The sequence below is a fragment of the Gymnodraco acuticeps genome, unplaced genomic scaffold (genome assembly GCF_902827175.1).
Source record: "Gymnodraco acuticeps unplaced genomic scaffold, fGymAcu1.1, whole genome shotgun sequence".
In the NCBI taxonomy this organism is placed as follows: Eukaryota; Metazoa; Chordata; class Actinopteri; order Perciformes; family Bathydraconidae; genus Gymnodraco; species Gymnodraco acuticeps.
The window spans coordinates 1,959,522-1,981,978 of record NW_022990441.1 but is presented as its reverse complement, the minus strand read 5'-3'; the positions used below and the strand labels follow the sequence as shown (position 1 = coordinate 1,981,978).

The window sequence follows — 22,457 nt, the reverse complement described above, 5'->3', positions numbered from 1 at the left end:
CGGGCTAAACCAAACCGAGCGAGGCCGAGCGAGGCCTGCAGTGGAAACGCGCCATAACTCACACAGCAACACACCAGATGGTACTTGACAAGTTGATGCAGCATCTGTGCTTGTATACTTTCAGGTATTTAGTATTAGTAATGTTTAGTCAACAGGAAAAGTAGTTACCTACCTGCAGGTAATTCCAGTTATATTAGTGTATGCCCTCCAACAGTTAGAGTTCAGACTATAGTTTTACATGGTTGAAATGAAACCGATGCTGTCTTATCATCGCTCTGTTGTCTATGTCGTAGTGGGTATAGTGCTTTGTTTATTTGGACCCAGTTTGGAGAGTGCATTGATCTGTTAAGTCAGTGCTGAGGCCTGAGGCTGTTATTCAATAGTAAATGCTAGAAATAACCTACAGAGTGGAAGGAAATGGAATAGGTTATGAAGTCAAATGTTGAGCTGATTAACTAATGGAAAAGAGAGTAATAAATGGAAGTTCCTCTTTCTCTTTTTTATTCACTTTGCTTTGTTTTATGCTGCATATGTATGGTCACATTGGTACACGTGTTGCTCAATTAGCTTGTTTTTAATTCAGTTAATACATTTTCTTTGCTGAATAAAAAAAACACCCACCAGTAACTTTAAGTGAGTTCAGTCCAAGAGTGAAATGTGCCTTACAGAATTATCCCAACATAAGCAGGCAAGTTGAAAGTCGAGGGATATTAGTTCATTTTATGAAATGATTGCATCATAGTAAGTTTGAGTTATAAAAGGCAACAGACGAAGTTGAGGGGAACAGCACTTCATAAAGTGAATGTATAGAAACACTATCCCAATGCTGCCCGATTGTATACACAGTTAAACAGAAACTAGACAAAGAGATACAAAACAGCTCATAAATGCAGTATATGGCCAGACTTCAACATGATGTGCCCATAAAATAAGGGAACACTGTTCCTTGTGTTACACTTTAACCACCAGGCTACCCAGCCAGAGGAAAATAACACCGCTCTAAACTAAGTTCAGTACACTGTGACGACCTGTAACTTTCTATTAAAATCACCATTTTTCAAAAGGCATATTGAATTCAATCTATTATTAATTGCTGAGAATATGTAATTACATGTCTTTATTGGTCAATGCCTGGTCTGACCAGAATAATAAGATGAGATTAAACATTGATGTTGAAGGTGCATGCACTGAAAAGAACATTCTTTACAACAATCTGAAGAGTCGTCAATAAAATATTACATTCATTTTACAATTGCTCATTAGGAGAATGGACTTTAGTTACTGCTGCCTAAAAAGAAGATTAATAACCCAATTTAATAAAAAAAACATTTTAGTGAGAAAATACATCAACATGTCATATATTTTATCACCGTTGCTTTGAGGGCAGGTCCATTCATTTCAACATTGTTAAAGAGGTGGTACTAAATTCGAATTCCGGATATTTTAGGGGTAAATGCTACAGCTAGTTTGAAACACAGCACAAACAGGGCAATTAATAATGCTAGACATATGAAGCTCAGCGTAAATGTAACCAGGAAGACCGTCTTTACTCTTCATTTACTATTTCCATGTAACTACTCTCTCTCCTCTCAATAAGTGATCGGGGGCGTCACTCTCCAGCTTAACCAATCACTTCGCTCTATTCCCAAGAGCCTATCATAGCGCTCTGCTAAACCTTTTAAATATGCTCTCCCCCCTCTGACAGCTGTCATTTCAGGTGACTCAATGCAACCCTCCTCCACCCCTTTTCACCTCCTGTCCCTCTGAATCCAGGGTCAAGCTAAGACACTCTTCTTCAGACCGACCCCAACCATCTATTCACCACCACCAGTGTCTAGAGTAGACCCCAGGGGGGTTTCATCGGATCGGTTCTACCCTCTCGAATGATACTTCCTGCACAACGGGGCCTAATTGCCAAAATCACCATTACATTAATTTGTGTATCTCTGCAATACATATGGATTCTTACATCAAAACCGTCTCTCCTGATTGAAGTGTGTAGATAGGCACTGGATGGTGTCTCAAAATAGAGGAGCTATTCTGATCCAGAATCTCAAATGTGTGCTGACTTGTGTGTCTGCATTTGTCCTTTAAACCAGGGGTTCCCAACCTTTATTGTGACAAGGACCGGCAGATACATAAAAATGCGGACCGGTTGTCAATTTTAACAGATTTTAATATTTACTCACCAGCGGATAGCAACATAGGCTAATTGTATGCAACAGCCTGAACCAATACTAGAACAATATGCATCCGAAACATATTAACAACGTTTAAAAAGAAAAAGAAAGAACCGGTGTCTGTTTTTTCTTCGGAAAACAAAAAAAACGACGTTATTCAGTTTTTAAACCAAAACGGGAAAACAGATAAATCAACGTTTTGGTTTTGTTTGTATGATTTACGGATAATCCAGTGAATGCTGGGAAAACGAGGAGAAGGCGCATTGTGTGCAACCCGGTATCACGGCAAGACGTAAACATGTGACGATTTACCATGCTGGGAGACGTGAAGATGTCACGATTTCGTCCCTTCAAACGTGACAGTTACACGTTATTGTTAACCCATGTTAACCAGTGGAGAAATACCCGGAAATGCCAAGCAAATGCTACCCGACGGTCGGTTGTTATTGTCAATATTAATATAATAATTATTTATTTTGTAATAGTCACACTCGATTACGCCGATTTTCTTGTTGCCCCAGCTGGTCGACGCCTCTTTTAGCAGAAACAAAGGCTACATTAATGTATTAAATCGATGTTAATCCATGCGTGTGGATGTGGAATTAACGGACGTGACGTTGTGCGATTGCGTTGCCAGGCAACAGCTTCGGTTCATGTTAATTTACAAACTCTTCAACTACAACCTTAGTTATATTTAAAAACATGTTAGGAGGCCTCACAAAATACTTTAATGTAAATGACAATTTAAATGTGAAAGAATGTGTGTATAACAAAATACATCCGTCATAAACGAAACCGGAAACAGACCTAGGCCAGATCCTCAGCTCGATGATTGGATGGTTTAGCCGCAATGCACGCTGGGATTTGGTGTTTATGCGATGTGAAATCCGAACACATTTAAAAAAAAAAAAATAATACTTTATTCTGAGTGTGCTTGTTTTTCTCTTTGAAAGTCAACATAACGGCATTGCAATACACGGTTTGGCTGCATTAAATATTACATTACATGTTACTTGTTAGACGCTTTTATCCAAAGCGACTTACATACTCAATACTGTGGGCAATCCCCATAGGAGTAATTTGGGGTGAAGTGTCTTGCCCAGGGACACAACGACATGCTGACTACAGTGGGGTTTGAACCTGTGACCCCCTGATCCCAACTCATGGCTCTATCCACTGCGCCACACGCCTCCGTAGTCTCTATTTATAGAGCCCTGCTGAGAAGACTTCTAGACAAACAGTAAGAACTGCGGCCAAAACTGAAAACGTGACGTGGATCATAAATATATAAGCAATTAAACAACATCTTACATTTCTTTTCACACAATACGTCTCCTTGCAGTATCAACACTAATTCGGCTGACTTTTATATTTGATCCAATTGGTATATAGGCTGTATTTACACCATAACGGTGCACAGCTGATAGAAAGGGACACCTAGTGGTTAAAACACGTTATTTAATAATTATTTGTATTATTATTATAACCCGGCCTCGCCTATACTCTGTCTGCACATTCATGTATCATCCGCCAAAGTGCAATAAGGATTTCATAAATGACTTTTCTGACTTTGTGTCCGGGATCATGGTGAAATATGATCATGTTTTGATCTCCGGAGACTTCAATGTCCATGTGTGTTGCGAGTCCAAACCTCTGGTTAGGGACTTTTTAAATCTCCTTTATTATTTTGGTCTCATTCAGTCCGTGGCTGGCCCAACACACGAAAAAGGACACACTTTGGGCTTAGTATTATCGTTTGGACTGTCTGTCTCTGTGGATGAAATATGTGCAGCAACGCGTATCTCAGACCATTTACCGGTTCTGTTTACAACTTTGATCCCTTTCGCAGGAGTCGAATCACGTGCCCCTGCGCGTCGTCTGCGTTCGATTAACCCCTTGACTGCCTCACAGTTTTCTGATGTTTTTAATGCTTCTCCGATCTGTAAATTAGAGGTGAACTGTGCTTTTAGTGCTGATGAGCTTATCTCCATGTTTGACTTGACATGAACCCTAATACTGGATTCTGTTGCTCCTTTTACGCTTAGACGCACCAAAGTTCTCCCAGAGCCGTGGCTCAATGACTGTACTTGTGCTCTCAGACGCGCTTGCAAGCGTACAGAGAGAAAATGGAAAAAGGATAAACTCCATGTTTCCCTAGAAATCCTTCGTGCTTGCCTTTCCGACTACCAGACGGCAGTCAAAGCAGCCAAAACGGAGCACATTTCTCTGTTAATCTCTAAAAACAGCCACAAACCTCAGGTTCTTTTTAATGTCCTCAACTCGATCATTAATCCCTGTGATGTTTCTTCTATTGTGCCATCGACTACTCTCTGTGATAAGTTTCTTACATTTTTTATTGAAAAAGTATCTGCTCTTAGGCTAACCCACACTAGTGCTACCCCAGATCCTGCTCCTTTTCTGTGCCCTGCTGTCCTTGACCACTTTGAGCCTGTATCCCTCTCTTCTCTCTCGGATGTAGTCAAGCACCTGCGGCCGATAAACTGCACCTCAGACAGCATTCCCTCTCGCCTTCTCAGAGATGTTTTCGATTCAGTTGGAGCAAGTATTTTATTGCTTATAAACACCTCTCTTAGCTCAGGATGTGTCCCAGCTGCCTTCAAACATGCCGTGGTCAAGCCACTACTTAAAAAGAAAAATCTCGACCCCTCCATTCTTAGTTTAGTCAGTTTATTGAACATGTCAGAAACAAAAACATACAACAATAATATATATATATATTAGGGCCGGGACTTTAACGCGTTAATTAAGATTAATTAATTACACAAAAATGAACGCGTTAAAAAAATTAACGCATTTTAATCGCACTTATTTTTGCACCGCGGAACGTTTCTCACTGGATGAGTTTCAGGCGTACCGATTATACTGGAGCACCAACTAACGTTCATGACTTCAGACAACAACAAACCACAGTGAACAACAGTGGGAAATGTTGTTTTAAAAAACGGACGGATGGAAGCGTCGATAAGAGCACGGTTGTGTGCAAATTATGCAAAAAGGAATTCGCATATCACCGCAGCACATCAAGCCTCAAGTATCACCTCAATGCAAAACATATAGCAGCTAGCGTGGACGTTAGCCTCTTTTATCGCGTTCACACCAAAAAGAGCCGGTACTAAAATTAGTTCACCGGCTCTCTTGTGAGAAGAAAGCTATATGTCTGATTGGCTGGGCGGATTGCAAACCACGCCCCGTAAAACTCCCAAAAAGTTTTGTGAAGCCGCCATTGTCGCCATATCCTCGCATTAGCATTATTAGCATTAGCCCAGCGCAGAAACGCAGAGAGACTAACTTATGGCAACACAAAATAAAACATGGGAGCGGTGGAGATGAGGAGGTGTCGGCGTTCTGGCGATTTACTCAGTAGAAGCTGCTGGGACTCCCAGCAGCTTCTACTGAAGCCAGTCACCAACTCCGGGGACTTCCGGCCGGGGACTTTGGGCGGCAGTATACGCCGTGAAGTGGTTTGCGGCCTGCCAGTAAACCCAAAGCAGAAGAAGAAGAAGTGACGTCAGTGGCTTCATTTGCCTAATCCACCCCCAGGTTCAAAGAGTTCTCATGAACCTTTGTGGGAAAAGTACTGCGGTGTGAATGCGCCTAATGGTATACTAAAATCCATGAGAAAAAAATTGCTTCTCACTGTCAAATATTTATATGTGATTAAAAATGCGATTAATTTCGATTAATTAATTACAAAGCCTCTAATTAATTAGATTAATTTTTTTAATCGAGTCCCGGCCCTAATATATATATGTATTCTCTTTTTTTCCTTTTTTCTCACTCAAATTAATAATTAATAACGAAGTACAACAAAAAAATAATAACAAAAAAAACAAACACAAAACAATAATAATTCTCAGATAGTCTGTCATGTTCAACAGGGGCAAGAAGAAGCTTAAAAAAACTTTTCTGGTCCTACCCCCTCTAGCATATATTTTTCTTATAAATAAAACATTAGGTCATCGTCATCAGCGACATGTTTGTCTTGTTAATTTGTTTGCTTTTTGTTTTTTTACAAAACAATCAGAAATACATTACTTTTACAATTACAAGAAATAACAACAAATGGGATTTTACAGGTCCTGTTCATAACCATTAATGATTTGGCTCCTAAATAATACTTTCACTTTAGAGACTTGTACAATATTTCAGTGCATCGTTACAGTTATTCCACAGACTAACACCTTTTGATGAGATGCAATGAAGTTTGGCATTTGTTCGTACGGGTGGTTTTTTGAAAATACAGTTTCCTCTCAACATGTGCATGCTTTCTCTCCGTGTGAAAAGTCCCTGGATATTATGAGGTAATTGTTGATTTGCGGCTTTGAACATAATTTGAAGATTTTTATAGTCAACCAGGTCTTGTAGTTTTAGTGTTTTTAGTTTGATGAATAATTTATTTGTTGGTTCTCTGTACGTAGTTCTCATTCATAACACTCCGTTCGATGTCTCACTATGGGATGCGCCTCATCGCGGAGCAAACAGAAGCATCAACCTCATTACGCCAATCCTGATTGGCTGGTGATCTTGACGTCAGCGTCAGGGAATTCACCCCCTATAAGTAGCTTGCGCCACGACGCATGCGTCATTCAAACACCTCTTCTCGCTTCAGAGCACATCTCTATAGTAGCCGGACAAGCTTAACGGTCCACAGACTGAACCCAAATATAACCATTTCGGTCGACGGGCGCTCGCCGGCTACTCCTTCTGCTTCGCAAGAAGACGGTAATACTAACGCCAGTTAGTATTAAAATCGACCTCGCCGTTTCTTTCCCCGGAAAGTAAGGTAAGGTTTTGATTTTTCTCAAGCTAGCTACGCACCTGTTGCTAGCTAGCTTCCCCTTACTACCGACACCACGGTAGCGAGGACGCTTTTCTTTTTCTCTCACGGAGGAGAAAAGGATTAGAAGTATATTGACACACCAGTCAATATTCTTTGAGAACAAAAGACCCACACCATCCCTTTTTCTCCGGATTAAGGACGGGTTGGTAACACTTTTTCTCTCAACGACGTACCTCTTACGAGCGGGTCCTCTCCACGCCACGAGGCGAACAAGATGGACGCCTCTCCCCCTCACACCAGAGGAGTCAGGGACTCGGAGGCTCGGTCATGCGGCTGCAGGTTGAAGATAGCAGGCACAGACTCACACCAGGTCTGCTCGTCCTGCCTCGGGCTGGAACACGCCCAGGACGCTATCGACAACCCCGGCTCGTGCGGGCATTGTGCCCGTTTCACACGAAAGAGCCTCCACCGACGGCTAGCACACCAAGCTAGCTTGTTGGAACAGGACTCCCTCATGTCCACTGATTCGCCGTTTGGCAATCAAGACACGGGGGCGTCCGCCGCAGAGACTGAGCCCCTCACTGTGTCGGTCTGGGGCTCACTAACAGCGGCAGCTGCGGAACCGGGATCCCACGCCGTGTCAGGCCGGGACCCGGTGGCGGCAAGAGACGCGGGAACGGAGCCCCACCTCTCACCAGGCGGGAGCTCCCGGCGAGACCTCACCATGGTCTCGCCCGCGGAGGCTGTCCTGGAATTAGACTACATGGAGGACGAAGAGGACACCTCTGAGTTCCTCCTGTCTGATTCGGATGAGCAAGAAGATGTCATCGGCTCAAACGGCAAAGCCGGGAGCGATGGCTGCTCTCCCGGGCGATAGCACACCAGCTTCGCCCTGTCTGAGCATGGATCTGCAGGCCGCGTGTCAGCGCACTGCGTCCAGGCTAGACATCCCGTGGCCCGAAATGGCCAAGGAGACCGCCAGGTCCCGTTACAAGGGGAAACATTCTCCCCAAGCAACGAGGACAAGGAGGCAACTCCTCCCGGTCTTCCCGGAGATGTTGGATGAGGTGTCGGTCTCGTGGAGGGACCGACCCTTTAGCAACAAGGCCCCAATCCAGGGTGCCTCCTCCCTAGACTGTGACGGTATGGAGAGGCTCGGCCTGCTCCGCATACCGCCGATGGAACTGCTGGTGGCAGCCCACCTCCTACCGAGGATGGGCCCGTCACCAAGTAGGAACCCCACGCTGCCAGCGAAGGTGGACCGTTTCCAGTCGATGATGACTGAACGGTCCTACAGAGCCGCAGCGTTGTCCGCCAGGGCTCTGAACGTTTCCTCACTGCTAACCGCATACCAAGCGGAGCTCTGTGAGGATATGTCGAGTAATCCTGGACCGGCCGTTCTGGTCGAGTTGGCCGCGGTCACAGACATTTGTCTCCGTGTCCAACGCTGCTCTTTCCTGCACCACCATGATCCCCATTGTTTTGCCCATGGGCAAAACAATGGGGATCATGGTGCTGCAGGAAAGAGCTAGATGGCTCAACCTCACCAACCTCCCAGACCGGGAAAAGGAGGATGTGCTTGACATGCCCATCGTTCCCGAGGGGATTTTCGGCTCCGCCTTTGCCTCCATGCAGAGGAGATGCGAGTCGAAAAAGAAGGAGGACGAGGCCCTCCACCTCTGCCTCCCTCGAAGGGCCCAGCCGCTGCCTTCGCAGCGGCAGCCCTGCGTCCAAGCTGCCCCGAACCCTGCTCGGTTCAAAATACCGAAAACGCAGAGGTCGCAGTCCGCCCCGAGTCCCCAGCCCAGGCAGGGGACGAGGGCGAGCTGGCCTAGAAAATCTCCGGTTCCGGCTGCAGCCCAGGCGCAGCCAACCCAGAATTTCGGCCAGAAGTCTAGGAAGAAGAAGCGAGCGGCGTGACAGCCCCTCCTTCTCCCCTCTGTGACAGAGCTGGAAGTCTACGGTTCCCCAGCTCTAAATGTGTTCCCGCCGCCTTGAGAGATGCCTCCACACCATTCTCAAGTCCGCATAAACACATGTCAGACACTTATTGATTTTTCTGTCATAAAACATTTTCCGCTGACGCATCCAGGCTTCGAGCCAAGGGCGCAGCTCGAAAAAATGAAAAGAAAAACAATAAACAGTCCGTCAACTGTTCCCCTTCTGAGAGCAGCTACGGCCTCTCTCAAAGGGCGGACAATTGACGGGTCTGTGAAGGCACCACCGTCACGCGCATGCGCAGTGCCGGCTGGGGCTGTAAAGGCACCACCATCACGCGCATGCGCAGTGCCGGCTGGGGTCGTGAAGGCACCACCGTCACGCACATGCGCAGTGCCGGCTGGAGCTGTAAAGGCACCACCGTCACGCGCATGCGCAGTGCCGGCTGGGGTCGTGAAGGCACCACAGTCACGCGCATGCGCAGTGCCGGCTGGAGCTGTAAAGGCACCACCGTCTCGCGCATGCGCAGTGCCGGCTGGGGTTGTAAAGGCACCACCGTCACGCGCATGCGCAGTGCCGGCTGGGGTTGTGAAGGCACCACCGTCACGCGCATGCGCAGTGCCGGCTGGGGTTGTGAAGGCACCACCGTCACGCGCATGCGCAGTGCCGGTTGGAGCCGTAAGGGCACCACCGCCACACGCATGCGCTGTGTCGGTGGGGATTGTCGAAATGGGGCACCACAGTGCTCAGACCATAGACTGTATATATATAAATGGACGTAGGGTCCGTGACGTCACCCATAGGATTCTGCAGAGTTGCCGTGAAGCCCTTAGTAGGCGGAGTCGGCCACTAACGGCTCAACAGTGACGTCAGAGTTCAACTCCCGCCTTCTCCAGCCTGCTCCAAATAAGGGCAAAGAGGCGGAGCCGAGGCGGGACCTGCTGCCGCCGAGCTGGAAGTTCCAGAGCTAGCTGTAGCTACCAAGCTAAGCTAACATGCTCCCCATCTGCACGCTGCCGTCGCATTTTACGTTTCTAAGGTAAGCGGACATGAAACTATTCAGCAAAACTATAAATAATAATCTAAGTTATTGAGTTTTTAGCATAATACTTCAGAATCTTAAAACCCCTTAACGTTTGTATGCAATTGTGCTAAATTCAACACTGGAATCAAGCAAATATTAATATGTTTGCATGACATTAGTTATTTATATTTTGATATCACTTAACTATACGTTTAATACATTTAAGTCAAGCTAAGGTACATGTGATGGTAGCTAGTTAGTGCTCTTACCTGTGAGGCCTCCTCCAAACAGCATAATAACCAGACTGTATCATTAAAACTAAATACCAGTTCTAGATCCTTGACATTAGACAAACAATTCAAAAGACAACATGTATTTAAAGACCAATCTTTATTTGAATGTGCCTCTTAACCTGAGATATTAGTTATACAGTAATATTGACAATCTAAAAAAACTGAGCAACTCAACAGTCAACTTTATGTTTCTTATTGTCTAAAGCATTTATTATTTTCATTTTTCCCCTCTCATATTCAGTGTGGACGGATTGAGACAGTCTGGTGTCCAGAGAGCTGCAGAGATTTCAGGGAGAAACCTCCGTGTGATGGACGTCCTGTCTGTTGGTTTGGAGAGGACTGAGGGTCTTTCCTCTGCGAGGAGGACCAGGGCTGATGAAGGAGCCCATGCTGGGCAAAGCTGATACCAACTGCACAGGCCTAGTCTGTCACTTTATTTGACTAAATGTGTTTAATACATTTAATAGGTTTACACCTTCTGTCCATATGTGCTTTTTATTTAAAACATTTGATTAACTTTTGGTTCACATTTCAATAAATTGTATTTGTATTTGCACTCCTTTTGTCCATTATTCTTACTGAAAATGTTAGATTACACATTCACATCTGACTGAAGATTGGCCCCATTTATTTGTGACGTTGCAAACTCTGCGGTACAAGGCACAAGTGATGTGAAGCTCATAAAGTGAGGCAAATAGAAATAATCAGCGGATGGAGTGTAGATGTGGAAATAGCTGCATTCGATCAGCTGACTGTTTTTACAATAAAAGTAGTTTCTTAGTGAATGTCCTGTAGCCTACTGGTCTTAAAATCTCATAACATCAGCTGTTAATGTTCCTCTTGGATGTTCTTCTTGACCCTCAGAGAAGGAGAAAATGTTGTGTCTTTCAGGCATGTCCTTTCCTAACAACAATGACAGGAAACATAAAACATATTATTGCAGAACAAGTGTGTTATTTATGAAAGCGGTGGGTTTGTGTGTTTAGGGGCTGTAGATATAATTATTTTGTAATTGTAATGTTTTTCGTTTTATTTTAACAGTGAGCTACAAAGACAATCAGATTATGAATGAACAGTATGAAGTTCATCAACATTGAAATATATGTTATTATCAAAATAATATTTAACTGTTATCAAACGTAGTGCAACTGTCGAAGCTTGCTCTTGTCTCACTGAAAGAATAACTGTTACCCACGTTTTTTACAGACAATATTGAAAGATAAATAGTAGCAGTTCTCACTATGCGATAATGAACTCCAGCTCAACCAACCATATTGTAATATCTAAGTAATCATCTTGAAATATGACATTAATAATTGTAATATACACACATCTTATTGTGAGGTTGATTTCACATACACTACTTCGACATTAGCTTGTCTACATACTTGAGCATAGCCAATTTAAATTAACCTTAGATGCATACAGTTCTACCTACATAATACAATATCTCTAAGTTACAAGGATGTAACCTTATTTTATCAACCTCAAACAGAAGCCGTTTGTTCAACAGTATTATCCCACTTAACGCTTGTCTATTTCGTTTTAACCTTTATATATACAGTCTATGATTTTAACTTGGAGGCTACGATTACAATCGTTAGCACCGATGTAGCTACCACTAGCTTACATGCTAACCCAAGCCTTACCATTCATTACGTAGCTGATTAAAATCATTAACACATAAATAAAGCACTCGAATTTCACTTACCGCATTCATGCACCGTCTGTTTTAACCGCAGAGCGAGTCACAATAGTCCGATAAATAAGCATGAAGAACAAACAACCACGGCCGGCTACAAGTTGTGTTTCCTGGATGAGCTGAGCAGGCAGAGTCCCTGTAGCTAGCTTCACGGAGCAGCTAGCAGAGAGACAAGAAGCTAACAGCGGCAGGCACTTGACAGCCGTCACTCAATGTGACCATGCACTAATTTATGCACAAACTTTAAGACCTAATATAAATAAAAGGGTGGCGTTAGAAAACAATTCACTCACAGATCCATAATCATGAAGGTGGAATCTAACTATATCGATAATAAAAATGTATGGAGCCAGGGGTAGAAACATGTTTTTTTTCTGCTGTAAAGTTGGGCATTTTAACATGGGGGTCTATGGAAATTGCTCCTTTCTGCAGCCATCGCCTATCGGCCAATATATGAACTGCAGTGTGTGGCACTTCCGTATTGGCTTCCCGGCTCTACCCCACAGTTTGCCGCTTGGCTCAGACACTGGAGGGCCCCATACCACAACAAATAGAGACTCAGAGGGGAAAATACGTGACATCTCAGCTGGCTCTAAGGAGCATACAGCGGGAGATGCTCACGACATCTGCTTGGGTTTCTCAAGACAGTTACACGGGGCTACAGACTCCAAGTCACCGTCACCCCCCTCGCTTCTCGGCCATTCTGCATTCGCAGGCCCGAGGAGAGTCAGCCCATATTCTGGAGAGAGAGATTCTCTCACTCCTAGAAAAGAGGGCTATATCTATTGTACCCGCCGAGCAGAGTCAGGGCGGCTTCTATTCCAAGTACTTCCTCGTTCCCAAACGGGGAGGGAACGGAATTCGGCCAATACTTGATTTGAGGGCTCTGAACAAATGTGTATTTTCACATCCCAGTATATTACCCACACAGGAAATATCTGAGATTCGCATTTCAGGGGATCTGTTATGAATACAGAGTACTTCCCTTCGGTCTGTCTCTCAGTCCAAGGGTGTTTGTACGATGTACGGAAGCCGCGATAGCCCCGTTAAGACAACAGGGTATTCGCCCGGCGACCTACCTGGACGACTGGCTGCTTCTCGCACAGTCGGAGCAGGAGGCTGTTACGCAGACAAATGTCCTCGTAAAACACCTGCTCAACCTGGGTTTCATAATAAACACAGAGAAGAGCATGTTGTGCCCCGCGCAGACTATACTCTTCCTGGGTTTACGCCTGAACTCGGTGCCCTTTTCAGCTCGCTTGTCAGTGGAAAAGAGTGAAAGCTTTCAGAGCTTGTCTCGCTCTTTTCCAGCTGCGCAAACATGTTCTCTTCAGATCATGCCTGCGATCGCTGGGGCTCATGGCGTCAGCAATCCTGGTCGTACGACTGGGACGCTTACACATGAGGGAGTTTCAGCGCTGGGTGGCCGCCCTGAAACTAGAGAGTGATGGTTACTGTGAAATGCGTAATGGCACTGCGCCACTGGCTGCACCCGACTTTTCTAGTACGAGGTGTGCCTATGGGTGCTGTCCTTTCACGGAAAGTGGTCACCACGGACGCATGTCTGACAGGTTGGGGAGGTATTTATGAAGGTAGCCCGGTGAGGGGTCTCTGGAGCAGAGACCTCCAGCGGGCGCACATAAATTACCTGGAGCTTTTAGCGGTGTTTCTCACCCTGAAACGCTTTCTGCCTTTCCTCAGGGGACATCACGTCCTCGTGAGGACAGACAATACGACCACAATATCGTATATTAACCGCCAAGGGGTTTTGCGTTCTCTCCAGTTACACACACTGGCACGCAAACTGATCCTATGGAGCGGTAGACGTCTCTTCTCTCTGAGAGCGACGCACGTACCGGGAGTGATGAACCTCTGGGCAGATCTACTGTCCAGAGGTATACCACTTTATGCAGACTGGACTCTCCATCCAAGGATTGTGAGCCAGCTTTGGGTGCGTTACGGCAGAGCCGCGGTGGATCTGTTCGCATCGAAAGACAACGCTCAGTGTCAGCTGTTCTTTTCGATGCGCGATCTAAATGCACCGTTAGGCGTGGATGCACTCGCGCACGATTGGCCCCCGGGCCTTCTGTACGCGTTCCCACCCCTGGCTCTGATACCCCCAACTCTGGCCAGAGTGAGAGAGCAACGCCACACACTTATCCTGATAGCTCCGCACTGGCCAGCTATGTACTGGCTAGCGGAGATATATCAGCTGCTGTGCGGGCAGCCATGGCAGCTCCCACTACGCAGGGACATACTGTCCAAGCGGGGGGGGGCGATCTTTCACCCACACCCAGAGCGCTTGGCTCTATGGGCCTGGCCCGTGAGTGGTACAATCTGAATACAGTGTGACATGAAGCTGACCCTGGCAGCTGCCAAGCGAGCCAGTGGCACTCATGCGCTATCTGTACAGTCTTCATGCACTCAGTTCGCCCCAGGGCAAACAGAGTGTGGTTGAAGCCCAACCCTGCCTTTATCTTAAGGCGGTTGGTTCAGGTACCACATTTGACATTGAGGCATCCTCCCCGCCACTGTATTCCTCCGGGGAACAGCGGCCGGATTTGCCGTGTCCAGCCCGTGCTTTACGCACCTACAGGGACAGATCAAGGGTGCTTCGTCATAATAACCAACCCCTTGTGTCCTGGGCTAACCCTTATAAGGGCAAGCCTGTTACTAAGCAACGGCTCTCCCACTGGCTTGTGGAAGCAATTGCTTTGGGGCCCATACGAGTCAGAGTTCGCAGGCACCCTCGGGTCCGCGAGCTCTTTCGACTCAGGGTCTGGCTGCATCCTGGGCTCTGTCCAGGATGTCTCCCATCCAAGACATTGGTGCAGCGGCGAGCTGGTCCTCGCCGCTCACTTTTGTCCGCCTCTTAACAGGCTGGACGTTCTGCTCCCAGTGTGACTCAAGCAGTGCTGGGCACCTGGTTGAGTCAGAGCTCTACCTGTTAAGTTCTGGTTGGTTTGGTGATTTTCGAGATAAGCTAGTCTGACAATACGGGAGCTACAATATCCCATAGTGAGACATCGAACAGAGTGTTATGAATGAAAACTATAGGTTACTTACGTAACCCCAGTTCTCAGAGTAACATGAAGTGAGATGTCTCACCAGACGGCCCTCCTTGCTATGGTGAAGCGAGAAGAGGTGCTTATTTTGAATGACGTATGCGTCGTGGCGCAAGCTACTTATAGGGGGTGAATTCCCTGACGCTGACGTCAAGATCACCAGCCAATCAGGATTGGCGAAATGAGATTGATGCTTCTGTTTGCTCTGCGATGAGGCGCATCCCATAGTGAGACATCTCACTTCATGTTACTCTGAGAACTGGGGTTACGTAAGTAACCTATAGTTTTATGTATAACTCGTATGGCTCTTTTTTGCAGGATGAAGATAGGATGTGTATTTGTTTTATATGTGTTCCCCCAAACTTCCACACAATACATCATGTATGGAAGTATGAAGGAGCAGTACAGCATAAACAAAGAAGCTTGATTAATTAGGTATTTGGCTTTATTCAGAATTGCTATTGATTTGGATATTTTGGCTTTGATATAGCTTATATGTGGTTTCCACCTTAATTTATTGTCTATGATTACTCCAAGGAATTTTATTTCCGATACTCTTTCTAATTGGACGCCATTTATAGTGAGTTTCTTCTCTGTATTGGTCGATCGATTCCCAAATATTATGAGTTTGGTTTTGCTTGCGTTCAATGTTAATTTATTTTGGTCAAACCAGATCTTCATCCTGCTCAGTTCCTTCTCCATTGTGACCAATAGCTGTTCTAAATCGTCCCCACAGCAGAGTAGACGTGTGTCGTCTGCAAAAATAATGGTTTTAATAATTTTTGATACTTCACATATATTGTTAATATACAGAATAAATAGTAATGGCCCCAAGACTGAGCCCTGAGGCACCCCACATGTAACCTGCAGTAGTTGTGATTTATGGCTTTGTAGTTCAACGTACTGTTCCCTGTAGCTGGATAGCCATGATAGTGCAATACCTCTAATGCCATATCTCTGTAGTTTTTTAATTAATAATTCATGGTCAACCGTGTCAAATGCTTTTTTAAGGTCCAGAAATATCCCTATTGCATATTCTTTCTTTTCTATTGCCTTAGTAATGTGTTCCATACATTCTCTAACTGCAAATGATGTAGTTCTGTTTGCTCTGAAACCATATTGTTGTTAATAGAGTATGTTATGTTTGGTGATGAAGTCATTTAGTCTTGTATAGTAGATTTTTTCCAGTATTTTAGAAAACTCCGAGAGCAATGAAATTGGTCTATAGTTTGACAGTACATGTTTATCTCCAGATTTATGTATTGGTATGACTTTAGCAATTTTAATTTTATTTGGAAATACACCGGTTTATATTGACTGATTACAGATGTGAGTTAGTGGTTTGGCTATATATTCAATAATGTTTTTAACTGTATACATGTCAATATCATGACAGTCTAGACCTTTTACTCTTAAGTTTTTTAACTGTGTCAATAATTTCATTTTCATCAGTCCCTCTTAAGAATATAGTTTCCTTCACATATCTTTACTTTCAACACCATCACTACAACCAGTATTTGGAATTTCCCCAGCTAGACAAGGACCAACATTGACAAAGTACTTATTGAAATCTTCAGCAACTGAGGTCATGTCATAAATTACTGTATCGTTTTTTGACAGAAAACTGTTTGGGTATTGTGCCTTTCCATTTCCTTTTTTAATAATGGTATTTAATACATTCCATGTGTTTTCAATGTTATTTTTGTTATCCTCCAATAATTTGTTGTAATGATCCATTTTGCTACATCGTATTATCTTTGTTAGTTTGTTTTTGTATGTCTTGTATTTTTGTTCAGCCTCTACTGATCCATTCTTTAAGAAGTCTTTATATAATTCATTTTTCGTTTTACATGCATTTAATATTCCCTTAATGATCCATGGTTTTTCAGCATATTTTTGTTTCACTATTTTCTTTACACAAGGACAATGTTTTTCATACAGCCCTGATAGAATATGTAGAAATGATTCATAGGCTTCATTTGCATCTGGTACTTACACTTTGTTCCAGTCTTGTTTAGATAATTCTTCTTTAAAAGAATGAACAGACTCTGGTGTTTTGTGTCTTGTAATTGTGACTTTTCTGGTGTCTTTTTTGATCCTAGTACAATTCTGTATTGTTGCAAAGACTGGCAGGTGATCACTTGTGTCATTGATTAATATTCCACTTATTACTTTCCTATCCATAACATTTGTGAATATGTTGTCAATGAGTGTAGCACTGTGTGATGTTATTCTGGTTGGCCGTGTGATTGTAGGATATAAACTGTTGCTATACATAGAATTAATAAATTCTGTAGTTGCATTGTGTTCTTGTGGGTTCAGCAAATCAATGTTAAATCTCCACATACAAAGAGCATTTTCTTGCTGCTTGTGTAGTTATAAAGTTCAGCTAGCTTTTTCTCAAATGTGTCAATACATGAACCTGGTTTTCTATACACGCAGCTTATCAGAAGGTTTTTAGATGTTTTCATTTCAATTTCTACTGTTATGCATTCCATAATGTTGTCTATAGCGAAATACATATTACTGACAGATCTACTTTTGTAACTTTTGTTAATATAAAGTGCAGTCCCCCCACCTTTAGAATGTGTCCTATTAGTAAAAAACATGTTGTATCCCTCGATTTCAACCATGTCAGCTTGCTCCTCACTAAGCCAGGTCTCTGATATTGCTAGGGCTGTAACTCGTTTCTCCAGTTGCCTTAAACAGTGTTTGATCTTAGATACATTTGAAATGAGGCTTCTGCTATTAAAATGTAATATTGATATCGATCCATCCATTATTCCATTTATTTTGAGTTGATCTTCTGTGTAGTATTCACATTGGTGGATGTTATTGTAGAAATTATTTTCAGGGTCAATATCCTTTTCAATGTCTTGTGATTTATGTTCCGTGTATTTGAAACATTTCAAGTCCAGTTTTTCATATTCAGCATTCTCGCAAATGTTAGGCCCATCTCCCAGCTACCTTTTTTATCTAAAGCCCTGGAGCGAGTAGTCTACGCCCAGCTGCAGTCTTTCTTAAAGGAATGCTCCACTCATTAGATAATTAATCAAAACTTCAGTATTTAGTGAAACATTATGTTTGAACCATACCCTGAAGAAATCAGCGATATTCCCCGGTAAATAATGATTTTATAGCTCTTTTTTATCAAAACCTGTATATTCCGTCAGGCCGCTGCCATTTTGGTCATTTTCAGTAGTCACGTGATGGTCGTGACGTCATCCATGCGTTCACTTTGTAAACACACGAAAACATGGCGGAGTATTTGAGTTCGGACTCGTCAGCCGAGGAAGAAGTTTTGAGCAATATGAAGAGATTGGATGGGGAATTCAGCCATACAGGTTCGAGCCAAGTAGTCAGAACCGTCAGGAATCCAGGGACAGTGACGATGAGGATGAACAGCACGGTGATCTTGTTGGAGACGATCCCTTTACTCGTGCAATTGATTTCGGGAGGCGAGTAGGAAGACCTGTACATGAATGGTGTACCTAGAACCACGATTTTATGGGGCCGGAAAAACTGGGGGAAAATACCCACTAGCCGGTACTACGCTATATGGAAAGGCCACCAAAAACTGGCCTGGCCTGGACAATAACGGGCCGGCCACACTACAAGCGTAAAATTTGCTTCCAACGCCCCAAGATTTACGCTTGGGGCGTTTCTTCGAGCCCCGCGACCAACAACCAATCAGAATCTCCATGTGAATCTCCCGCCCCGGACATACAAAGTGAAAAACCCCGGTTCTTCTCCACTATTGCTAAAATGGATGCCGTCTACAAAGGGGGGAATACCACCTTCTCGTCCAGGAGCTCCGTCTCGATGACCGCCTTTTTCAGAGGTACTTCAGGATGAGCAAGGAGGTGTTCAACGAGTTGCTCGGAAAGGTGGGCCCACTGATTACAAAGGTGGACACCCATCTGCGTATGTCAATCGGCCCCGCCGAGCGACTCGCCATCTGCCTACGGTACGTTTTGTGTATTTCTACTTCTTTAATCTGACTCTGTATAGAAGGAGAGAGAATGCACGAATGATGACTGAAGTCTGTGATTTAGTTCAGATGGGTAACATTAATTAAGATATCTAGGTAAACACAGTATTGCTCCCCTGTGTACATGGCGTGTGTGTCTGTGTCTGTGATCAATGTGTGTGTGGGGATCTGTGTGTCTGTCTGTGTTCAATGTGTGTGTCTGTGTGTCTGTGTTCAATGTGTGTGTCTGTGTTCAATGTGTGTGTCTGTTCAATGTGTGTCTGTGTTCAATGTGTGTGTCTGTGTTCAATGTGTGTGTCTGTTCAATGTGTGTGTGTCTGTGTTCAATGTGTGTGTCTGTTCAATGGTGTGTCTGTGTTCAATGTGTGGAGGGGGGGATCTGTGGTCTGTGTGTGGTGTGGGGTCTGAATAAATATATTTTGTAATCATGTATATATCTTTTTTTCTCAGGTACCTGGCAAACTGGTGACTCGTACGCGACGATAGCCTTCAGCTATCGGGTCGGGCGTTCTACAGTGGCAGTCATTGTCAAGGAGGTTGCGGGGGCCATCTGGACCGCCCTGGTCGAGGAGTGCATGCCGGTACCACAGGTGGAGGATTGGAGAGCCATCGCTGCTGGGTTCCAGGAGCGCTGGGAGTTTCCCAACTGTGTTGGTGCCATAGATGGGAAGCACGTCGTTATCCAGGCTCCAGCAAATGCAGGTTCCCTCTACTTTAATTATAAGTCCACCCACTCCTTGGTACTGCTGGCTGTGGTGGATGCTGAGTACCTGTTCAGGGTAGTGGATGTTGGAGGCTTTGGGAGGAGCAGCGACAGTGGGAGCCTGCGGAATTCTGCATTTGGAGAGAGCCTCCGAGACGGCAGTCTGCAGCTACCACCTGACACCGTCATCGCAGGATCAGAGCGGCGGGGCCCTCTCCCCCATGTCTTCGTTGGAGATGAGGCATTTCCGCTGCTGGACAACCTTCTGCGTCCATTCCCTGGACGTCACCTCACCCGTGAAAGGAGGTTATTTAACTACCGCCTCAGCCGTGCCAGGTTGGTGGTTGAATGTGCGTTTGGCATCCTCTCAACCCAGTGGAGAATGCTCAGGCGTGTCATCACCACCAGCCCCGAGGTGACGGAGTTGTGTGTGAAGGCTGCCTGTGTGTTGCATAACTTCCTCCGCAGGAAGACCATTGATATGCCATCACGCACACCTATCGCAAGGTCCACGGATGAAGTTACTCCAACCCTGTGTGATGCACCGAGGATGGGCTCCAACAATGCCACACGGCAATCCATCCAACAGCGGGAGACCTTCTGCTCCTACTTCAACGAGGAGGGGGCAGTGCGATGGCAGGCAAATGTGGTGTAGGCCCATATTTGTCTCCAAACCAAAAAGCTCTTTTAAGAGCTACCCATTTTCTTTAAAAAGCAAATATTCCAAATGAGCCATTTTAAAATCAACCATTCCTAATAAACATGTTTCTTGAATTGATATCATGATATAACTAACAACCTTTTTCCTTCAGTCCTGTTTTTAGTGATAAACCACTCATAATTTTCATCAGGGTTTCACCTGAATAATTACAGAAGACAGCACATTATATATCGACATACAAGAAGCTCCTGGTATGTTGTAACTGACAAACCACATGAACAAGTCAAGACACAGTATAGCCATAACATACTTTTAAATAACTTTTATTTATGTGATGTTGTGTGTGATGAGTGATGAGTGTAAAAAGATGTAATGTGGATCAGTATCAGTATCTAATTAATTAATTATTAATGTCCATTTCTGTGGCCTCCAGGACCGCCTCTTGTAGCTTCATTTTCAGTCTCATGCTGCTCGTCCTGCTCAGCTTTTGCATTGCAGGCCAGAGACTCCTTAAAAAAAGGAGGTCCTCGTCTTCCACCTCCACCACTGGTGGTGGGGGTGGTGGTGGTGGTGGCATGGCCAGCATCGGGCCTACGGCCGACAGCAGGTTCTCCTCAAAAGGGGACATCTCCCTTCCCCTGCTCTTCTTCCCCCGGAATGCTGGCACACTGGCCGGCACACCGTCTGGCACACTGGCCGGCACACTGGCCGGCTGACTGGCCGGCTGACTGCTACCTGGCTCTGGCTGGCTTTCCAGACTGTCATCCAGGCTGTCACCCATAGAGTCTTCCTCTTCTTCTGCTCCGGTGGGTGGAGGCAGGGGTTGCCGGGGGAAATTGCTGGACGTCTCACGGTCCAGCATGAAGGGCTTTAAAAAGCTCATTACTGCCGCGAGACGCCAGGGCTTAGATCCCCCGGAAGCCCCTGCCCCGCTACTTTTCCCTTCCTTCTCCAGGATCCTCTCCCTGCGGTATCGGTCCCTGAGGGACTTCCAACGCTTTTTGCACACTTCGTCTAATAAAATGAAAATGAAAGAATACAGTTAATTTCTTGAATTTCAGAAAATGATTGCTCCATTAATGAAAACCAAATCCCTTTCAATTGCATACAAGGTTTTACATGTCACACTTTATCAGAATCAAAAACAGGTTTATTGCCAGGTAGCTTTGCACATACTAGGAATTTGACTTGATGTCATGGTGCATATATACAAAACAAGAAATCTAATATAAAACACAACATGTATTGTACAGTTAAATTGCAAAAAGATAAAAATTAAATAAAGCAGTAATTTACATGGAAATAGAATGCTAGGAATGAATTTTTGCATATATATATATAACTAAGAAATGTGAAAGGAGTATGACTGTGTGCATTAATGTAATGCAATATAGTCTATGATGTGGCAGCGGATGATTAACATGTATGTGATTAATGTCTATGGCGCTATTTTATGCTAAATATACCGGCTATGTTTCATTAGCTATGTTAACATGAAGTAAACTGGATATAAAATCCCCAAACAGGCGAAAACCTACCAGTTTCCCCCACTGTCTCTGCCACCTCCTTCCATGCCTGGTTCCTCTGGTTTCTATCCCGGTAGGTGAACAGGGTCACATCAAATAATACAGGGTGATTCGCTACCGCTACGATTATAACCTCGTCCATTTTATTTCAAATATAGACATGAACGGCGGGATATCTCAGGATATCTCTCCCAGCGTATGCGCGGTTTTTGATTGGCTACGGCTTGAGCTGTCAGATTTTCTGAAACGGGATTTGATTGGCTTACGCTCACTTGTCAGGAACGGAGAGAGCGTTTCGTGCGTAAAAAGTTCAACATTGTTCAACTTTTTACGCGCGAGACGCTCTCAAAGTTACGCTTGCCTTCCCGTGATGCAGTTCGGCGAAAACGTGAGCGGACGTGACGTCACCCCATTCAAAATGAATGGGCAGACGCGCTAGAGGCGTAATTTTACGCCTGAAACGCTTGTAGTGTGGAGGGCCCGTAAAGGACGTTTAAACGGGGCTACCCGCTGCAATGGAAATGCGCTATAACATACCTTATTCTTACTCCGAGCACTACTTCTGGTCCTCCG

General features: G+C 44.6%; 1 protein-coding gene across 1 annotated transcript; it reads right to left on the bottom strand.

The window, feature by feature from the left end:
• Positions 1-20,678: 20,678 nt before the first annotated feature.
• Positions 20,679-22,257, bottom strand: LOC117552148 (transcription factor Adf-1-like). Its single transcript, XM_034225409.1, has 2 exons — positions 21,897-22,257; positions 20,679-21,372 (listed from the first exon to the last, which is right to left on the bottom strand). Exons 1-2 carry the CDS (start codon positions 22,024-22,026, stop codon positions 20,759-20,761), a joined length of 744 nt encoding a protein of 247 aa, XP_034081300.1. The 5' UTR covers positions 22,027-22,257; the 3' UTR covers positions 20,679-20,758.
• Between the last annotated feature and the right edge of the window lie 200 nt (positions 22,258-22,457).